At 43.2% G+C, this 18,529-nt stretch overlaps 1 protein-coding gene across 1 annotated transcript in view; it reads left to right on the forward strand.

The window, feature by feature from the left end:
* The window catches only part of SPPL3 (signal peptide peptidase like 3), a 55,982-nt gene extending 39,303 nt beyond the window's left edge, over nucleotides 1-16,679 (forward strand). Inside the window, exons 4-11 of the mRNA XM_066562504.1 lie at nucleotides 1,747-1,866; nucleotides 4,916-4,994; nucleotides 5,715-5,827; nucleotides 10,736-10,842; nucleotides 11,802-11,965; nucleotides 13,308-13,507; nucleotides 14,550-14,659; nucleotides 15,381-16,679. Of these exons, the coding sequence (XP_066418601.1) occupies nucleotides 1,747-1,866; nucleotides 4,916-4,994; nucleotides 5,715-5,827; nucleotides 10,736-10,842; nucleotides 11,802-11,965; nucleotides 13,308-13,507; nucleotides 14,550-14,659; nucleotides 15,381-15,452 (965 nt within the window). The 3' untranslated portion in view covers nucleotides 15,453-16,679. The remainder of the gene's footprint in view (nucleotides 1-1,746; nucleotides 1,867-4,915; nucleotides 4,995-5,714; nucleotides 5,828-10,735; nucleotides 10,843-11,801; nucleotides 11,966-13,307; nucleotides 13,508-14,549; nucleotides 14,660-15,380) is intronic.
* The last annotated feature ends 1,850 nt before the right edge of the window (nucleotides 16,680-18,529 follow it).

Raw genomic sequence — 18,529 nt, forward strand, 5'->3', positions numbered from 1 at the left:
TTTTGGCATCTGGGAAGGAAGAGAAGACAGTCTGGGGCTAGGGAATAAGCACATTAAGGGGATTAGCTGTCAAAATGATCAGAAATTAAATGAAAACTCTGACATTTAATGCTGCAGGCACTAATTCCCAGATGCCAAGGTGATGTGTAGTGTGTCATTTCTGGGTTTTTGTTTGGTTTGGTTTTTCCCTTGGGAAGTTGAAGGAGATGTCAATAAATGTGCTTTCTCAGGGCAGGAGGAATCAGATCTAAGTCACAGATTAGAATTTTTGTGTCTTCACACTGTCATCACTGGACTATCTACATTGCACTTTACCTTAATGTGCCACACCTCAGCAATGTGGAAATCCCAAGTGACTGAGTTCTTCTGCTTTTTATTTTTAAAATTTATTGTGCTACTTGTATTTAAGAGTAATAGATCATGGCATGAACTAATAAATGACATGACCATGTGCAACTGTCATGACTTCCATGCTTTTTGTTCAGCTTTTCTTTTATGAAAATGGTTGAATATTGATAACAGATACTAAGTTGTAGTGAATGTATTTCATGTGTGTTTGAGGTTTTCCCACATACTCAGATCCATTGGTAACTGAGTTGTACAGGTAACCTGTTATTTATATGACTTACCACTCTTGACAGGAAAAGTTAAAATAAAGCACATTCTTACACAGAAACACAGACACACAATCTGTGTATGTATTTACTTGACTGTGCATGTCTCAACCCTAAAGGCTTACCCTTCAAATCCTAGGATTGGTAAAACCCCCTCATACAGCAGTGTTTAATTATTTTAGCATAACACAGTTGATGTTAAGCTGGTTTTACATCTCTTCTAGGTCTTAGTCTTGTATTATTTTTATGTTGGTCACTTACCAAGTGACTACTTAGGATGCTCCCTGTTGTTACTTTAGTGCTCTACAAGAAGTGTGTCTTGTATTTTTAATTGGGTTGCTGCTTCTGGCTTGTTTCCCCCCCAGGGATCCAATGTAAAAATAGCTGCAGAGACTGGTTAAGTCTTGGAATTTGTGGGGTTAGGTGGACTTCTCAATTTTGCTGGTAATTCTGAAAACTCAAAAATACAGTAAAAGTTGTCCTGTGCCATGCTTAACATCCCTGGTAGTCACACTGCATGGGTGAGGTGAGGGAAATACGAAGAAGAAAATAATTCAGTATCTCTGCCCTGTTTAAAATTACTGCCAGCTATGAAATGTGAGCCTGAGTTTGTGTTGGTCTGTAGCAAAAAGGTAATTACAGTGCACTTCACTGACCTGGGGGTTTCATAAACAGGTAAATGACTTGGGTATTTTTTAAAAACTACCCTTTATTGTTAGGCTTGATATTATCTCATCATGAGAGAAGCCTGTGATGGAATTTAAGAGCTTGGTGGCCTTCACCCAAGTGGAATTTGAGCTGTGGCACCCTTTGCATGAGCTGGGTCAGCCTAACACTGGTCAGAGATTAAGTAAACCTCACATATGCTATGTTCAACACATTTCTGTGTCTCAGTGTAAAGTGATTCTAATCCCTAAATAATGTTAATTTTCACAGCTTGTCATTCATTGTGTCCATGGCATGAGATCAGACTGAGCTCTCAGTCCCTGGGTTCTGCAGTGCTCAGCTGGAGCCTCCTGCTCAGGCAGCTGCGCTGGGCTCACAGAGCAGCAGGAGGGAAAGCGCTGTCAGGCCCTGCCCTGGCTGTGTCCCCGTGTGGCACAGACAGGACTCAGTGTCCCCTCTCCTGCAGGTATTCAAACCATCGACTCCACGCAGGCGCTGTTCCTGCCCATCGGCGCCTCCGTGTCGCTGCTCGTCATGTTCTTCTTCTTCGACTCAGTCCAAGTTGTCTTTACAATATGCACAGCAGGTGACCAAGCTTTCTTCTCTTTATAAGACTTGGAATAGAACAGAAAGTATTGATATAATTAAATATTGTTGGTAAGAATTATAATGCATGTCACAGTACATTTAAAAAAAGAATCCTCAGGTTTCACAGTTGTATTTTCATGTCTGTGTAGCTATAAATAGACAAGTACTATTTGAGAAGTATTTTCCACTTAGAGATGTGCTAAATCTACTGAACTATAAATTGGCAGAGGTCTAAACCTGCCCAGATGTGTTATTTTGCATGAAGTTCACTTGTTTATAAATTGCTGCTCAGAACTGTACATGGTACTTCATAATTCAAGTACTTCATGGGAAATAACTTTGAGGATCCTGTCCAGAGACTTCTCTCCTACTTTAATTTGGTTTTGCTTTAATGCAATTTTTCTTTTTCTGGTCTCATTAACATTTGAATATTAGTCTTTTGCACTGCTTGAATTTAGAACAAAATTGAAATTTACCTGCAAAGAAGTTGCAGATCCTCTAGTCCTGTTTAGCATTTACATTTTGTCTTATAATTAAATGCCAGGGCATTGCTTTTTGGAAAATTTTGGCCTATTGATATTTTTGCAATTCTTCAAGAGATCAGCTGCTGTTGAGAGTAGCAAGATTCTTCCTACTGCTCCAGATACACAGCAGCTTCTAAAAATTATACTCAGTCCACATTCTGAGTCTGTGAAGATTTTAAAACTCCTAAATACTCTCATCCTCTCCTGCTTCACTGCAGGCTTTGCCCTTATGCTTTAACTCCTGAGCTGTGCCAGCCTCTTAAACAGGGCTGATGTTGATGAGTGAAATTTAAATCTCTAGTCTTGAGACTCCTGTCTAATTCTGCCTCCTGTAGAGGTCTGTTGAATTCTGCTTTTATAACTTTGATGTATGACACGTATGTTCTTTCCTATTAAAAAAATACTTCAGGTAGATTCTACTCTATGCTAGATATGAGGGAAATATATACAAACAAATATATAAGATGTTACAAGGAAAGATTTATGACAAAAGAGGAATTTTAATTTGTTGGGGTTATTGGTCAATTTATTTTTTAAATGACCTTGGGAATTGTAACTTTATTTGTAACACTTCTGTGTGTAAGTGGAGGGTCCTGTGTCCCCTGGGGCTTGTTGTAGGTCTCAGGGGACTGGGGGTCAGTGCTCTTGGGTATCTTTATTCTCAAACCTGCTTTTATGGTGTGTTCATGCTCTTCCTTGGGTTTGCATGGGCCCAGAACCTCTGAAATGCAAAGCTTCCTCAGAGGCTGTACTGCAGGATGGGAGGGACCCTGCTGGAGTTGTGAACCTGGGGCTGTGAACTTGGTCCCTCTGTCCCTTGAGAGGGACAGACCAAGCTCAGGTCGTGCTATTTTACATCCTCTGTAGCTAGCAGGGGCTGATGTGGGGAACTGCTACATTACAGCTCTGTCTGCTTTCTTAAACCCCTCCCAAATCTTCCTCTCCCAGAGATTTGCCTTTCAGGGAAGAGTCAGGAGCAAGCATAGGTGCAGCCAAGGCCAGGACCCAGTGCTGGCAGAGGGCAGAGCCCAGGCTGGCATTGCCTGTGGGCAGGAGCTGATCGGGGCTGGAGGGGCTGGAAGCCCGGGCAGTCAGAGCAGTGCTGGGAGCGGCTCCTCCTCGTGTCAGTTCAGCTCCCACGGGAGCCCAGCTCGGGGACTGGGGCAGGAGGGGAGGGCTCCCTGCTGGGCAGGGCTGGAGGAGAGGAGAGGGCAGGGGAGATTGCAGGGCTGAGCTGTGCTGGGGGAGCAGGGAGGGCAGCAGGGGCACGGCGTTCCTGGGCACTGTTCTCTGCCAGAACATCCAAAGGGGCTCTTAGGTCAGTCTGTGCAGAGGTGCCACGCTGATCGTTCTTTCCCTACCGCTTCTGGTTTTCTTCCCCCCTCTGAAATACTGATAGAATTTGAGGTTTCATGGTGCTGTTTGTATGCACTGACTTTCCAAATTCTCTTTTTAAATTATTTGAGTTCTTCTTTTTTTTGTTTTGTTTTGTTTCAAATCCTCCTCCCACCAGAATGGAAAAATGTGGTTTGACCAAACTGAATTTTTCTCTGGTTGGCTTAAGCTGTGTAGAGAATGGCTTAAACTGTAAGACAATGTTTGATTCTTTCCCATCATCTTCATCTGAGAAGAGAACAAAAATCCCTTTTAAAAACCAGCAACAAAAATTTTTAAAGAAATAAGTAGAGGACAGCACAAAGATCTGAATGGCAGCGTGCAAAAAGCTCCAAGACTGTGATTTTCATGGCAGTCTGTTCTTGCTGCAGAGTTTTGGATGTGTGCTGCTGACATGTGTGTGTCTCCACGCCCTCATGCTCCATCCTTTTAAACAGTCCTTTAAAAAAGGGAAGGAAAAATGATTATAAATACCAGCAGTTACTAAATGTTTTTACAAATGTGTGGGTGGGTTAAGTATGCTGCTTGAAAAAGAAACTGTTTATGGAAATAGTCTGTTTGGATATTTCTGTATTTTTATCATTCTGTTTTCAAAAACCTAAAGCACTTTGTACTTTAAAAAAGTGAGGTTGCCAGCTACTGGCTATAAGTTATTTGAAGTTGTCCTGTGTTTTAGTGATGAATAAAGAGTTTTGAGTGACATGGGGGAAAGAATCACTATCAGAGTTAAAAAGTGGAAAAAAACCCTCTATTCTGCTGAGTTAGTCTGTGTCATGCTGAAAAATTGTAGGAAAATCTCACAACCAGTTTGTAGTAGATTGTTGTTTTTACTCAGACTATGTGAAAACTGTTTTTCTTGCTGACATGATCATGAATAAATTTAAGACTTTTTTTTTAGGGTTTGGGGATGGGGCATTGCATTCCTTTGAGAGCTTTTGTTTTATTTCAGTCTGAAGATTCACTGTTGTGCAGAAAACCTCAGAGCTTTGAGCTGCTCATGCTGGAATAACACTGAGCATATGATAATAGGGCATTGTTGCAAGAGCTTTTTCAAATTGGAGAAGCATGTTTGTGTACTGTAGAAATTAGGTCTGAATGTCCTAATATTACCTTTTCTTCTTTCCATAGTCCTTGCAACAATAGCTTTTGCTTTCCTTCTGCTCCCGATGTGCCAGTACTTAACACGGCCTTGCTCACCTCAAAACAAGTAAGGACTTGAGCAATCCTTTGCTCCTCTTCTTGTGTGTTGTATTTCTTTCCTTTAATGAGAATTCTTTAATAAGCATTAACCTCAGGGCTGATGTTTGTGCATGTTTTTTTGTGCCAACATCATGTTTCCACTGTGAAAGTAGGAAGCACAATTTCTGCAAGTCACTCACACTTGCCAGCCTGGGAAATGCAATACCATTACAGGGAACTAGATTTCTCAACAGTGATTTTTAATAAGTTTGGCTTCTTTTGGCTGAGATTTTAGAGTTTGGGACTTGGCATTGGATTTTAATGTTTGTTAACACTGGACTCTGGATTTAATGCTGGCTCTTTTGAAGACTGTAGTTAAACCAGTGGAAATTACAGTTGTTAATGTCATGTTTTGAAACTAATTTTATTTTTTAACCTTGTGATTGGAGTTCATGTTGCTAAAAGCACTATCTTAGGTGGTGCTAGGAATGTTGGTGATTTCAAGAGAGGTGCCAAGATTTAGAGGATTTTTTCCATCTCTGCAGTTCGTGCTTTACACATAGTACTTGAATGTAGGGAAAGCTTTTATTTTGTTGCTGTTTTGGTACCTATTTGTGGCAAAGGAACTTCCCTTCAATTGTTCTTGGCATCTTTCATCAGCAGTTGAGCCATGTTCCAACAGTGTCCATTTTCTGTTCTTTAAATGGAAACACAAAATCTTCCAGCTGATGTTTGTGTGTTGTTCTAGGATTTCCTTTGGCTGCTGTGGCCGTTTCACTGCTGCTGAGTTGCTCTCGTTCTCTCTGTCTGTGATGCTTGTCCTTATCTGGGTCCTAACTGGCCACTGGCTCCTTATGGATGGTGAGTATGTGAATTAAGGGGTTTTACTGCTGGTTTGTGCCTCTTCTGACGCATCATTTGCCTGGTGTTGATGGGTGAAATTTGCTAATATCAATGGCTTGGCTGCTGAGCTGTGGGGCAGACTCCCTGAAGAGGCACTGCCAGGAACATGCCAGGGGAGTGCTTGGAACACCTGTTCTTCTGGTTTGTAAAAGCTTCCAGGGAGGCACCAGAACACTCATAAAGGATACTCTGCACCTGTGTGGTGTAGGGTGAATGGCCAGATTGAGTTCAAGATGTGTGGAGACAGTGGTTGTTTGTGATTCATAGCTTGATTCTAAAAATCTGGTTAATTTTTGGTGTGTGTCTTGTTGTTCATTGGCTCTGATGCTGAAATAATTTGTTGTGAGGCAGCTCACAGTGGCTGGTTGACTTTGATCTCTGCAATGCTTGCCTTGTGTGGTGAGATGGGTGAAACTGGCAGTCAGCCAGCTGGCTTCAGGCTGTGATTTATTGGGTTTTTTTCATAGTGGTTGACCTGAATTCACAGCTTACTGTTCCAAAAAGGAGCCTTCATCCTTCCCTCCTGCCTTCCAGATCTCTTGTGCTAGCTCTGGCACTTAGTTAATCACATGGTAAACTGATCCAGCTCACTAGAATGGCAGCATACTTGGGTTTTACCAGCCTGTTTTTCTGCTGCTGCAGTGAGATGAATTGAATTATTGTGTAGTCAGGTATGTGCTAAATTTGGCAGAAGGTAAAGTGGCAGCATGATGGGATCTGAGGGGATGGAGTGGATATAATAGCAAAGGCATGAAGGAGTAGCCAGGAGCAGGGCCTCTGTTTCTCAGCAGTGTCAGGCAGCTAAATTGGCATAGGACATGGTGTAATGGCATGCTGAGGTCGTGCTTGCTTGAGGAAAAATTGCTGCAACAACATTACCTGCCCTTGAATAGTTTGTTACAATAGAAAACATTCATCCCATCCGCTTCCAGCTCCTCCTAAACGAGGTAGCAGCACGTCCTCAGCACTCAAACCTCTCGTGGCACCATCATTCTTTCTTTTGTATGTGGGCACTGTGCTTCATTCATGGTTTGAACTGCTTTAAAAGTCCCACCTGTTGTATGAAAGGGAAATACCTTTTAAAATACCAGATGGTAAATGAAAAAATGCAGACAGTCTGTTTTGTGATAAGCAGAGTAGCCCACCCTGAAATCAAGGGTGACACTTGATCTGCAGTAGCTGCAAAGCTAAAAGGAATGTCAAGTGTGGATTTTGGCAGAATCTGAAGACTTGTCTACACTGAGATATCAACAGAAGCATTTAGTTTAAAATAGTTATTTTTGTGAGTGCTTCAGTCTGACATGGTGGACTTTGCAGTAATTCATCTACAGAGCTCTGAGCTGCTGCTGCAGAGTGGTGTCTGGCTTCTATTTCTCTTGGAGGCTTTTTATGATTTACTGAATTGTGTTGCTGCTGTCTCACTTTGAATTACTTTATGTAGTTCATTAAGGGAACTTGAACTATATAGGTGATCCTCCTGTCATTTGTTCAAATCCAATTAAATCAGTGTTTGCCAGTGACACTAAACAGGGAATAGCTTTTATTGGCCTTTGTCAGGGAAACAGGCTGGAGCTTCAGTCCTCATCCTGCGCTGCTGCTGAGGATCCCATCATCTCTGCCTTCTCTGGGACTCAGCCCTGGAGATGCCGGGGCCTCGTGTCCGGAGGGCAGCGCGTCCCGGCCGAGCGCTCCTGTCCCTAAGGCAGCGCTGGCAGCTGCTGCCTGAGCCCGGCCCGGGAGCATCCCCTGCTTGGCCGTGGGCAGAAATTGAAGCAGGGGCTGTGAACGTGCTGCTCATGGCCCGGGCGGGGCAGGAGGAGGAGCTGGAGGAACGGGGCGGGTGCTCCCTGTGAGCAGCAGCACCGGGAGAGCCCTGGCTGTTCCTCGGGGCTGTGCATTGATTCTGTCGGTGTGAAAGGGAACACGGGAATACTTCTTGGTAATTGCCAGTCCTTACGAAATCGGGGTGCGGTGGTTCTTGCTGGAGCAGCCTTCAGTGCCCAAATCCCACCGTGCCCCTGCCCTCACAGCCCTTGGCTGAAGTCGTTCTAAAGGCAGGGATGTGTTCCAGGGCAGAGTGAGCCCGTGCTGGCTCCGGAGGGTTCTTCTGGATGATGACCTTTATAGGTATTGAAATGCTCATTTCTCAGAGCAGATTGTTGGGTGACAGAATCACCAAGGATGGTCACTGTTCCTTGGTAAAGCCTGGTTAAAATGAAAGCTTTCCTAAATAGTGGACAGAGCTGGAGGTGTACCACAGGAATGCTATGGATGTGTGGAATATCTGTAGCCACAGAGTGAAGGCCATGGTCACAGATACCCCAGGAGCTGCTGCAGCAATTGGGCTGTGTTCTTACTCCCTTCTTTTAAAATACACTTTCATCAGATCAGAGCTTCACCTGGTGGCCTGTGGGGAAAGTTAAAGCCTCTCCAGCTTACACAGTGCTTTGTAAACCAGACTCTGCACCAGCAGCATCTTGGAGCTTTCACCTGCTCTGGATGCAGCAGAGCTGGAAAGCTGCCAGAGAATCTAATGACATATGCAAGAATATTCTTAATCCTCAGAATATCCCTGTTCCATAAGGAGTGTGTTTGCAGCGACTCTGGAGTTAATTTATTCTGTTCATTGATAGTTAACTCCTCCAGTGCTTTCTTACTCAGCCTTGTTAACCCATTGCCCAGCACTTCCACACCAGAGCTGCTGGTTGTGTGGCTGCTCTACTTCTTTTTCTGTCTTTCTCTCATCTTTGGCTATTTTTTTTAATGACTTGAAGTATATTTCAGTGAGGATCTGCCTTATATCGTTTGTCAACACTATGCATGAGCTTGGATAGGGAAGCTGCCTTCCATTTAGAGAAGTCCATTGACTGCACTTTGGCCCATCTTACTGGTACTTGCTCTTGGGCATTCCTGCTTGTTTTATAAATTTACCAGTGTTTCTTAAAGCATTTACAAAACTGTGTAATTAGTAGCATGTGTGTTTCACTGTCAGCTGAAGGATTTTTCCATCTTCTTTTCTACCCAGTATTTGCTTAGTTTGATGCCTTGTGCGTGTGGCTGTGTTCATTTCAGTGGGAGAGAAATGCAGTGTGTGAACAGTAGATAAAACTCACACTGGTTACAGTATTTCCATTTCTCATTAATTATAACCTGGAAATCCTCTCCTAAATATAGGCTTGCTTGAGCTATTATTAACACTGGCTTTAGAGAAACCTCTTTGGTTTAAAACAGTCTGTTCCCTTGTATTTGCTCTTCTGCTGAGGAAGTCTGTAACTCAGGGCTATACCGAATTACTGAATGCAATTCTTTTCCTGCTGCTTTGCTGTGTCAAATTCTTTATACCTCAGTAATTTGCTCACATTTTGTAGCTAGTTAGAGTTGTGCAGCATGACTCAGAGTACATTTGGTATCAGTGACCCCACTGCTTTGTCAGAACTCGCTGCTGTGACTCTTGGGGCTGTGCTGAGGTTGCCAGGTCTCAGGAGATAAGGTGGGCTTGGCAGGATTGCTGGGGTGCAGCCCCAGGCACTGCAGGCAGCCAGGCTGGCAGGAGCCCAGGGCATGTTTATCCCTTGAGTGGGTATGGATGTGTTTCCAGTGAGTGGATGGAAGATCTCCCAGCTTTCAGGTGAAATACACGTGGTTGGTGGCTTCACAGCCCCATCAGTACAGCCTGAGAATGCAGAGGGTAATTTGTCCATTTTGGCTGAGTCCAGCTGTCACACTGCTGGGCATGTGCATAGTGAATTGGCTTCCCCTGCAGTTCCAGTTGGCAAAAATGAGATTGTAACTTCTTAAAAATTCCATGTCATGTTAGACAAAGAGATGTTGACAAATGTCTGCGTGATTGACTGTAATCTGATCCCAGCAGGGCTCCATTATTCCTCACAAATAGACTGATATCATAGATGAAAGCTGATTTGCTTTTTAAGATTTTTTAGAATTTGTTTTATTGTAAGTATTTCTTTGGGGATTTACTTTTAACCAGCAGAAATGCATTCACTTGTCAGTTGAGTATCCTTGGTAGATGAGGCTGGGCTCAAAGAAGCAGGCAATGACACAAATGTGAAGATTGGGTTTTTGTTTAAAATCGAACCTTCCTACCCTGACAAAATTCCCCTTGGTACAGAGTAAAAATCTGAGCTGTATCTTATTTAGCTCGTTGATCTGGCTGAAAACTCACCCTTAGGAGGAATTAGGAAAAAAACTTACCCATATTTTTTCCCCTAAGCTTTCACACAACACATTTTGGTTATTGGGAAATCCCAGATATCTCAATGATGATGTTTCATGGTATTCAGGCAGTCTTGCACAGTCTTGCCCAAGCAGAAGTTTGGTTTGAGTGGGTTTTTGTCAGACCAAGTTCTAACAAGTCACGTAACTGTGCCCTTTCTGAATTAAGAATCAAGGATCTTATTTATTTTATGCATTTCTTAAAAAAACAATACAGGAAAAGTAGAGGTTTGTGTTTGGGGCACAGAGAATTCAAAGCTGTTTTGTTGCCTCTGTTCTAAAGTGGGTAGTCAGGGTTGTACAGTGGAGATGGAGTCTCTAGGACAGAGGATCTGGAAACATTTCTTTGTGCTGGGTGGTGGAAGTTGAGTGGAACAGGGGGCTGTGCCTGTGGAGGGATCTCTGCTTCCAGGGGGATGTGTGTGCAGTTGGCTACTGAAGGTATTTGACTTAACCCTGGTAAGAAGAATGTCACTGTCTGGAAATGGTAGACAGTCATCTAGTGCATGCAGAGCTGCACAGGTGCAAACAGAGGCTTCTTTGGGGTTCTGGAGGGGAGATACTGCTTTGGGATTGGTGTTTTCTGTTTGTTCTGCTGTTTTTAATGAACCATTGATGTCTTGCCCTTTGTAGCTCTGGCTATGGGCCTGTGTGTTGCAATGATTGCCTTTGTCCGGCTGCCGAGCCTGAAGGTTTCCTGCTTGCTGCTCTCTGGGTTATTAATTTATGATGTCTTTTGGGTAAGTGTTTGGTTTTGCTAAAACTGTTTTTATGCTTTGGATTTGTAATCAGCCTTGGGCCTGTTTTACATGAATCGTACTGGTAGGACGTTGAGGAAGTTTGCAAAGCCAGAAGATTGGCTCCACCACTCTCTTCTGAGATGCTGAGTTCTACAACAGAATACAGAACTATTTCCTTGCTAATTATTTGAAATAAAGCATAAATAAGATTAGAATATTTTGACTTCTGCATATTATTAAAAACCCCCCAGAATTTGGACCTCAGATTTTGAAAGCTGGCTGAAGATGAGAACAAGCACTTCCCACACACACAGAGCTGTGCCCACACTGGCACAGGGCACACGTGCTGATCTCTGGTTAGCAGTGAAATCTGCAGAACAGGAATGCCAGTGCACTTAGAGCCAGACAGGTTGGCATAAAATCTTAGTGCACTTCTACAGGAAACCTGACAGGATGTGTTCTGTAATAGCAAGAGGGGTTTGTTTTACCTTTGCATAACACCAAGCACTGATCCAGGGCAGCACTCACTGACTGCTCTGGCAAACAGAGGTTCCAGTGGGATGGGCTGTAGCATTAAAGCCTCTTGGAGACAAGAGCTGCCTCATTCTGTTTATGAGTGAGCACCATGCTCACCTCCTCTCTGTTCTGCAGATTCCTTCCATTTTCATGGTGCTGTTATCTGCATTTGTCATCCCACACTATATAGCTTGTTGTCCAGACAGATTCTTTGCCAAAGGATCCCAAGATATTAATCAATATCTTGATATCAAAAAGTATATTCCAGTTATTCTTGAGGATTAATAGTGTAAAAAGCTCTATCTGAATTTTCGAAATACATTTTGCCTTTTGTCATCATAAGGAAAATAGCCTTTCTTTTCTTGAGTAGCAAAGCAAAAATACATTCAGCTTGAGTTGCCGTGTAATTGCAGTTTGTAACTTCTGATTACCTCGCTCTGTAGGTCTTTTTTTCTGCCTACATCTTTAACAGCAATGTTATGGTGAAAGTGGCCACACAACCAGCTGACAACCCCCTGGATGTGTTATCCCGGAAACTTCACCTGGGACCAAACGTGGGCAGGGACGTTCCCCGTCTGTCGCTGCCTGGCAAACTTGTATTCCCAAGGTAAAAGCTTCTGCTGCTGTAGTACATGAGAAATGTTTTCCCTCCATACACTTAGTAGTGCTAATTCTGTTGGAAAATCCCTGTTGAGTCATTCCCTCTTCATGCTGAAGAGGAATATGGTGAGCAGTGAGGACTGGACACTTGGCTGATTCATGGAGAAGGACCCTGACTGGGGTAAAGGTGCCCTGTTCAGAGCAGGATGCACTTCTTGACATTTGGGAGAGTTCTGCAGCCTGATGATTGCTAGTGTGACCTCACACTTAAAACCAAAAGAGATGAGGTTCATTATAACATCAGAGCAGTCTGAATTCCTGTGTAATTGCAGATGATTGGGAAGGGGTTGGAAACTGACCTAAGCAAGGGTGGCTTACCCAGCAAGCACAGTGCCGAAAGGAGATGATTCCACACGTCCCTGCTCCAGGGGCTCCCTGGTGGCTCTCATCTGTCAGCAGAAATGCCCAGGCCTGGTGGGGCAGTAAGCTCAGTGCAGCAGCAGGCAGGCAGGAAGTTTTGTTGGGGTATTACTCTGTTCTTGTTTCTTTAGATGTTGGCATGCTGAAATTACAGAGATTAGAAGTTGATTATCTGCAGCGATAAAACCAAAATTGTTCACTTTGCAACTTTGTGATTTCATATCACAAAGTTGACAAAGTGAACAATTTTTCATGAAAAATATCTTGGATTTAAGATAATGAATAACTTTAGTTCTTAATCTTTTTCACAATTGGCTCTTTTCTTGGGATCTGGCAAGATAAGTTTTCTGTTTTGTCTGAATGTCCAAAATGGGTGTGGTGTCTTGTTTTAGACCTGCATGCACAGGGATGAAGATGCACTTCAGTGGTAATGAACAGTCAGATCAAAGGGCCAGCTGGTCCCTTCCATCAGTGCTGAGGAGGGAGAGGACTGAAATACTGGGCCAATGGATCTGTTTCATTGAGTGATTTAAGGGCAAAACCAGCTTAAACACTGCTGGGAGAAGGAAACTGGTTTGGAGTAATGTCATCTCTGGATACAGAATTCTTTTTATTTTACATTTATTATTAATAATTTTATAAATTATTTTATTATTAAAATAATATTTTTAAAACAAAATTATTTATAATATTAATAATTTATTTTATATTTATTATTAATAATTTTATTGTTATTATATAAAACCAAATGGGTTTGTGAAAGCTGAGGTGGTGAAGAAATCACTGAGGAAAACCTCATTAGCCGGCAATGTGCAAGTCTGCCAGTAGAAAGAGGGGCTGTGCCAAATGAAGCTCAAAACCACAGTGGAGGAGTCCAGGGCTTGTCACCTTTTGTTTTGGCCATGAAGCCAATTCCAGTTCCTCTTCAGTTCCACAGGCAGCCACTTCTCCATGCTGGGGATTGGAGATATTGTGATGCCAGGGCTTCTGCTCTGCTTCGTCCTGCGCTACGATAACTACAAAAAACAAGCCAACAGCGATTCCTGCGGCGCCCCAGGACCAGGGAACATCTCTGGGCGGATGCAGAAGGTCTCTTACTTTCACTGCACACTTATTGGCTATTTTGTAGGTGAGTAATTAGTTCAATATTAAGAGCTGCCTAAGTGAGCAGATGTGGGATTATTGTAGTAGGTTTAAAAGATGATGAAAGCAAGTGTAAAGAGGCTTTGAGAGGATGCTTGGTTATGTTCTTTTTAATCCTCCTCTCTTTGTGTTTATTGGCATGGTCTAGGGAGAAAAGCCCTTCTATAATCTTCAAGATTTTTTTTGTAGTTGTTGTATTTTATTTAGAGGATGAAAGAGAATATCAGTGTGCTTTTGTTAGCACTTGCACTTAGCTTCACTGGCATAAAAAGTGTCAGAGCTAATACCTGAGTGATGGAAAAAATATGGAAGTTTCCAGATGAATTATGCTGTGCATTGAACATAGCAAATTTAAGCAGTTCACCTAGGCAATTCCTGTATTTTTGTATTCTGATCCTGACATAGTAGTACATAGAGAAAATCATCAATAGGTACAACTGGAATGCTGTTTATAATTTGCTGTAGCCAGCTCTTTCCTGCCTAATACAAAATAGGCTTTTCCCTCCAGTCAGGGCATGCATGTGCATATCCTGACCTCCCATGGCCCTTCTGAGGCTGAAAATGAAAGATAATTTCCTACCAACAGCCTTCCTTCCCCCACACCTCAATTCTTCCCCCTACGTTCCCTTCTGGCAAACGTCCAGGAAATTCATTCCTGATGTGTACAGCCCTTCCTCTGAGCCCTGACTGCTCGGGCCAGCGGCCACAGACCAACAGTCTCAAGAGCAGCATTTCAGTGCAATGCAATCAGCTTCCCCCCTTCACCTTTTGTTGTATTTTGTCTGAATAATTCTTGACTTAAGTCTGAGATTCAGAACTGGACCAAGTGGCTCAACACAGACTAATACTAAAACAGAATAATTTTTCACTGTTTTGTTTCAACTGCATTCAGGGAAAGCAAAGCACAGAGAAGTAACTTTTCCTCACCTGTCTCTCAGAAAGGGGGTGAAGGGAGCCTCAGTGGATGAAATGCTGAGAACATCCACCTGCAACCTGAAGATATTTATAGTGACTTTCTTCTCTTACAGGTTTATTAACTGCAACAGTAGCTTCTCGTATTCACCGGGCAGCCCAGCCTGCCCTGCTCTATTTGGTACCATTCACTTTATTGCCACTCCTCACCATGGCCTATTTAAAGGTAAGAGGGGAGGGCACGTGGGCAGCTCTGGGCCAGCTGGCAGCAGGGTCAGTGTCCTTGCACTGGGAGCAGCTCTCAGGGGGGGATGTGTGTCCCTGGCAGCCCTGGCCCAGCACAGAGTAACCACTGCTGTGTCGGGTCACTCTTCATTTCAGAGGACTGAGCAACTGAGAGATGGGTTCCTGAAATAGAAGATTGTTAATGCACATAAAGTACCAGTAGTTCTAATCTAAATAAATTCTGAAATACTAAATTTTCTTTTAATTGAATATGTGAATTTGTCCTTGTCCTGTTGGTCATGAAATACCACATGCACAAGGTTTGAACAGTGATTGGAGAGGCAGAACCTTGCTTGCCTCTTCCCAGTCACCTGCTCGGAACAGAAATTGTAAAATTTACCTTTCCTATTCCAGGGCTGTTGCTGAAGCACACATCTAGCACTCTGCAGAGCAGAACATAAGAAAGGGCAGGATTTTCAACCTAAGTAATTATTTCCTTCCCGTCAGAAACCTATTTTGGGTATATCTGCTCTAGAAGTAAGACATTCTGGCCTGACAGGGAAAGGATTTATTTTTACCGTCTTTATTGTAATTTGTAAAACAGATGAAGAATAGATTTGCTCTAAGATGTGTTTGCAATTCTGTGTGCATTTCAACAAGTGAATTCTAAGCAGAGTTGAGTGTTTCTGAGGGCATGGTCCTTGTGCTGTTTCCCTGCCTAGGGCGATCTACGCCGCATGTGGTCTGAGCCTTTCCACTCCAAGTCCAGCAGCTCCCGTTTCCTGGAAGTATGATGGAACGGACAGGAAGTGACCTGAACTTCTGCCTTGGTCCTTTTCACTTTAACTTGTGGCTTTGTTGTCTCCTGAGCTGGACTGGCTGGTACTTGGGAAGGTACCAGCGATGGGACACGTATGAAAGGACTTTGTATTAAAGGAGGGAAAGAAACAAAAGCTGAAATCCCAGAGCTCCGTGTGACTCCGTATCTCCCTGCAGATGGGGAATTGGGGACCCTTTGTGCAACTGCAGCCACTTTCCTCTTTTCCTCACTCGGATGGATTAGTACCAGACTATTACCTTTGTGAGAGAGGAAGAGACAGACTTGAAACTAAAAACGGCTTGAAGTCGTTCAAAAACTTGTGAACACTAAACACAAAACAATTCAGCAAACTGAGGCTTCTTCAGAGAACCCCTCGTGGACATTGGGACCAGTTTCCTGCAGGACTTCGGTTTTGAAAAGAACTGAGACAGAAGGTCTTCTGTCACAATATTGGGTTTTTTTGATTTATTAAATATTTCCTGTGGTGTGAGGTTACTTATTAAATCCACAGACATTGAGTGACTTCTTGCAGTATACATATAAAATTTGTTGTAACAAGTTACATTTCCACCCAGATGTCATATTGCAGTGAAAAAGGGCACGATTTTTATACATATATATATACACACATATAGATATATATATGAATAAATAAAAAGGAAAACCTGCTAAGATCATGCTGTGTAGCAGACAGGGGCTTGCTGTAATTTTTAGCATGTAGCGCAGTTACTCTGGCTTTATGTATATGGATCTACAATGAGCTGCTGTTTTTCCCCCCTCCTACAACTGAACCTGCAGTTTAAAACCAAGTGTAGTATTTGTACTGGTTGTACCATGGACTTTAGGGGATATTTGATTTGATCAATGTAGCAAACTAGGGAAGAAAAACGTTCAAACCCAGCCCTGTGTGTCTGAGGGGGGAGGAGGTGGGGGTGTCTTTTTTCTTTTTTTTTTTTTCTTTGATATTTTTTTTACAAACAGCTCCCTTGCAGGTTTTTAGTAGTTCCTTCTTGACCAGTGCATGTATTATAGCAGCAATTGTCTTTGTGCTTTCTGATCATAGTAATGTATCACTTGTAAATACATTTTTTCTATTTTCTATTTTTTTGTATTTTTTGCATTTTGTTTCATTAGTGTGCTGTATTTTTCCATGCCCCTGCCCCTCAAAGAAAAAAAAAGAAAAAAGAAAAACTGTCCTTTACTGTTGTGACTGGTTGGAATTTGTGTGTTGACTGCTTTCTACCTGTAGCCTGTTCAAATGTGGATTTTATTCTTTCTTTTTTAAAACCAGCAGTTCCAGTTGTTATTTTATTGACTGAAAGGTTTCCCTGAGGTAACTAAACTTTCTTCCTTTCACGTACTCTGCCAAGTGGGGCTTGGGGAGCTCTGCTGAGAGCTCCCAGCTCTTGTTAGGTGACAGATGCTGGGCAGTGTCAGTGGCATGGGAGGAGGAGGAGGAATGTTGGAGACTGACTCTGACTGAGCACTGAGGTGACTTTGGGACTGGTTTGTTCCAGGTAAGCGAGGGCTTGGTCAAACACCTGAAGCTCTCAGTGCTGCTGGGTGGTACAGGAAGAGCATATGGGACATGGCAGGAAATTCTGTCCAGCCACATGTGTGCTGTGTCATTCATGTCATTAATGAACTCCTTCCTCTGTTCTCAGGCAGGTCTGGCACGGGTGGCAGAGGGCCTGATGCCTCTGAGCTGGCTGGGATGCAGCTCCAAGACAGCTGGAATGGCCCAGGATAAACAGTAAGAAACAGCTCAGCCTTTGCTGGGGGGCAGGGGTGCAAGTGTGGGTGGGTGTGGCAGGGGGGATGTTGGGACTTCATCTCTCTCTCTCTCACACTCCCCCTGAGTTCTTTTCTTTCCTTAGCTGAAAGCATTCCCTCTACCTGAGCCTGCAGGGCTCATTCTCAGGTAACTGTAAACTGTAACTATTTCACTTTTTAATGCAATTAATAGTTCTTCATTGAGAATCTCTGCTTTTTCTGTTCATGCCAGGTGTTAGGTCCCAGAATTGCTTGGGACAGTAGAAAGGCACCAGTTTTGAGCTATACCTCAAACATGAGGTGTATAAAATATTGAGGTGGGTGTTCAAATAAAAAAGGCTTTTTTGGTAGCTTTTGTTTTGCTGAGAGGTTCCAAGCAGTGGAATAACAAATTCAGATCCACTTCTCTGCAGCTTTACCTGCCCAGCCTTTGCACCTACCTGACAATTGTGCCCAGCTCAGGTGCCATCAGCTTCACAGCAGTTCCCTCCTTTGGAATTATTTCTTTGGAATTCCTCTGGAATTAAAATACAAGGTCTTTCTCTGTTTTGCAGCAGCATTTTTAGGCCATGCCTGCTAAGTGTCTTTATGAACAATTTCTACATTTAAGAGAAACATTCTGGAGAAAGTTCTAATTGATAAATACTTAATCAGAATTAATTTAGCTGTCCCAAAAAAGCCTGGTCTTCCTTGTTAAGCTGTCTTGCCTCCCTGCACTCTGTGCCCTTCTGCACCAGGAGTGAGCTGTTACTGAGCCCTCTGTCTCTGCCCCTCACGTTGTGCTGAGCCCCACCCAGGTGAGCACCCACTGCACTGGAAGGGATTTGCTGCCCCTTCAGATGGCAGGAAAAGGATTTTGGTACTTGGCAGAGGTTCACTGAAGTTTAACTGTACTAAGAGCTGTAAGTTAAAGCTGCAAAGCTTTGTCCCTCAGCTCTCCCTCCTCAAACCATTCAGGGGGGTTAGAAATGGATCCTACCTGGCTGCTCAGCTGTGGGCCCTCCCTGCACAGATGGACCTTTGGGCCTTGTCTTTCCAGGCTGATGTGTCCCCTCTGCTTGAGGATCAAGCTGCACAGGGGGCTTTGGGTCCTCTGGAGTTTGGGAGACTGTGCAGGTCCTGGAATCCTGCCCCCATTGGGTCTGGTACAGTTGCTGATGCTTTCTTTGTTGAACTCCTTAATAAACTAGACACAAAGTCCTGCAGTGAGATTGCCCCACTGCCTGCCCCTTCTTCTGGAAAGTTGTCAAAAATAACTATTTTATTAATTGACTAATA

The sequence above is a fragment of the Molothrus aeneus genome, chromosome 18, assembly GCF_037042795.1.
Source record: "Molothrus aeneus isolate 106 chromosome 18, BPBGC_Maene_1.0, whole genome shotgun sequence".
Classification (NCBI taxonomy): domain Eukaryota; kingdom Metazoa; phylum Chordata; class Aves; order Passeriformes; family Icteridae; genus Molothrus; species Molothrus aeneus.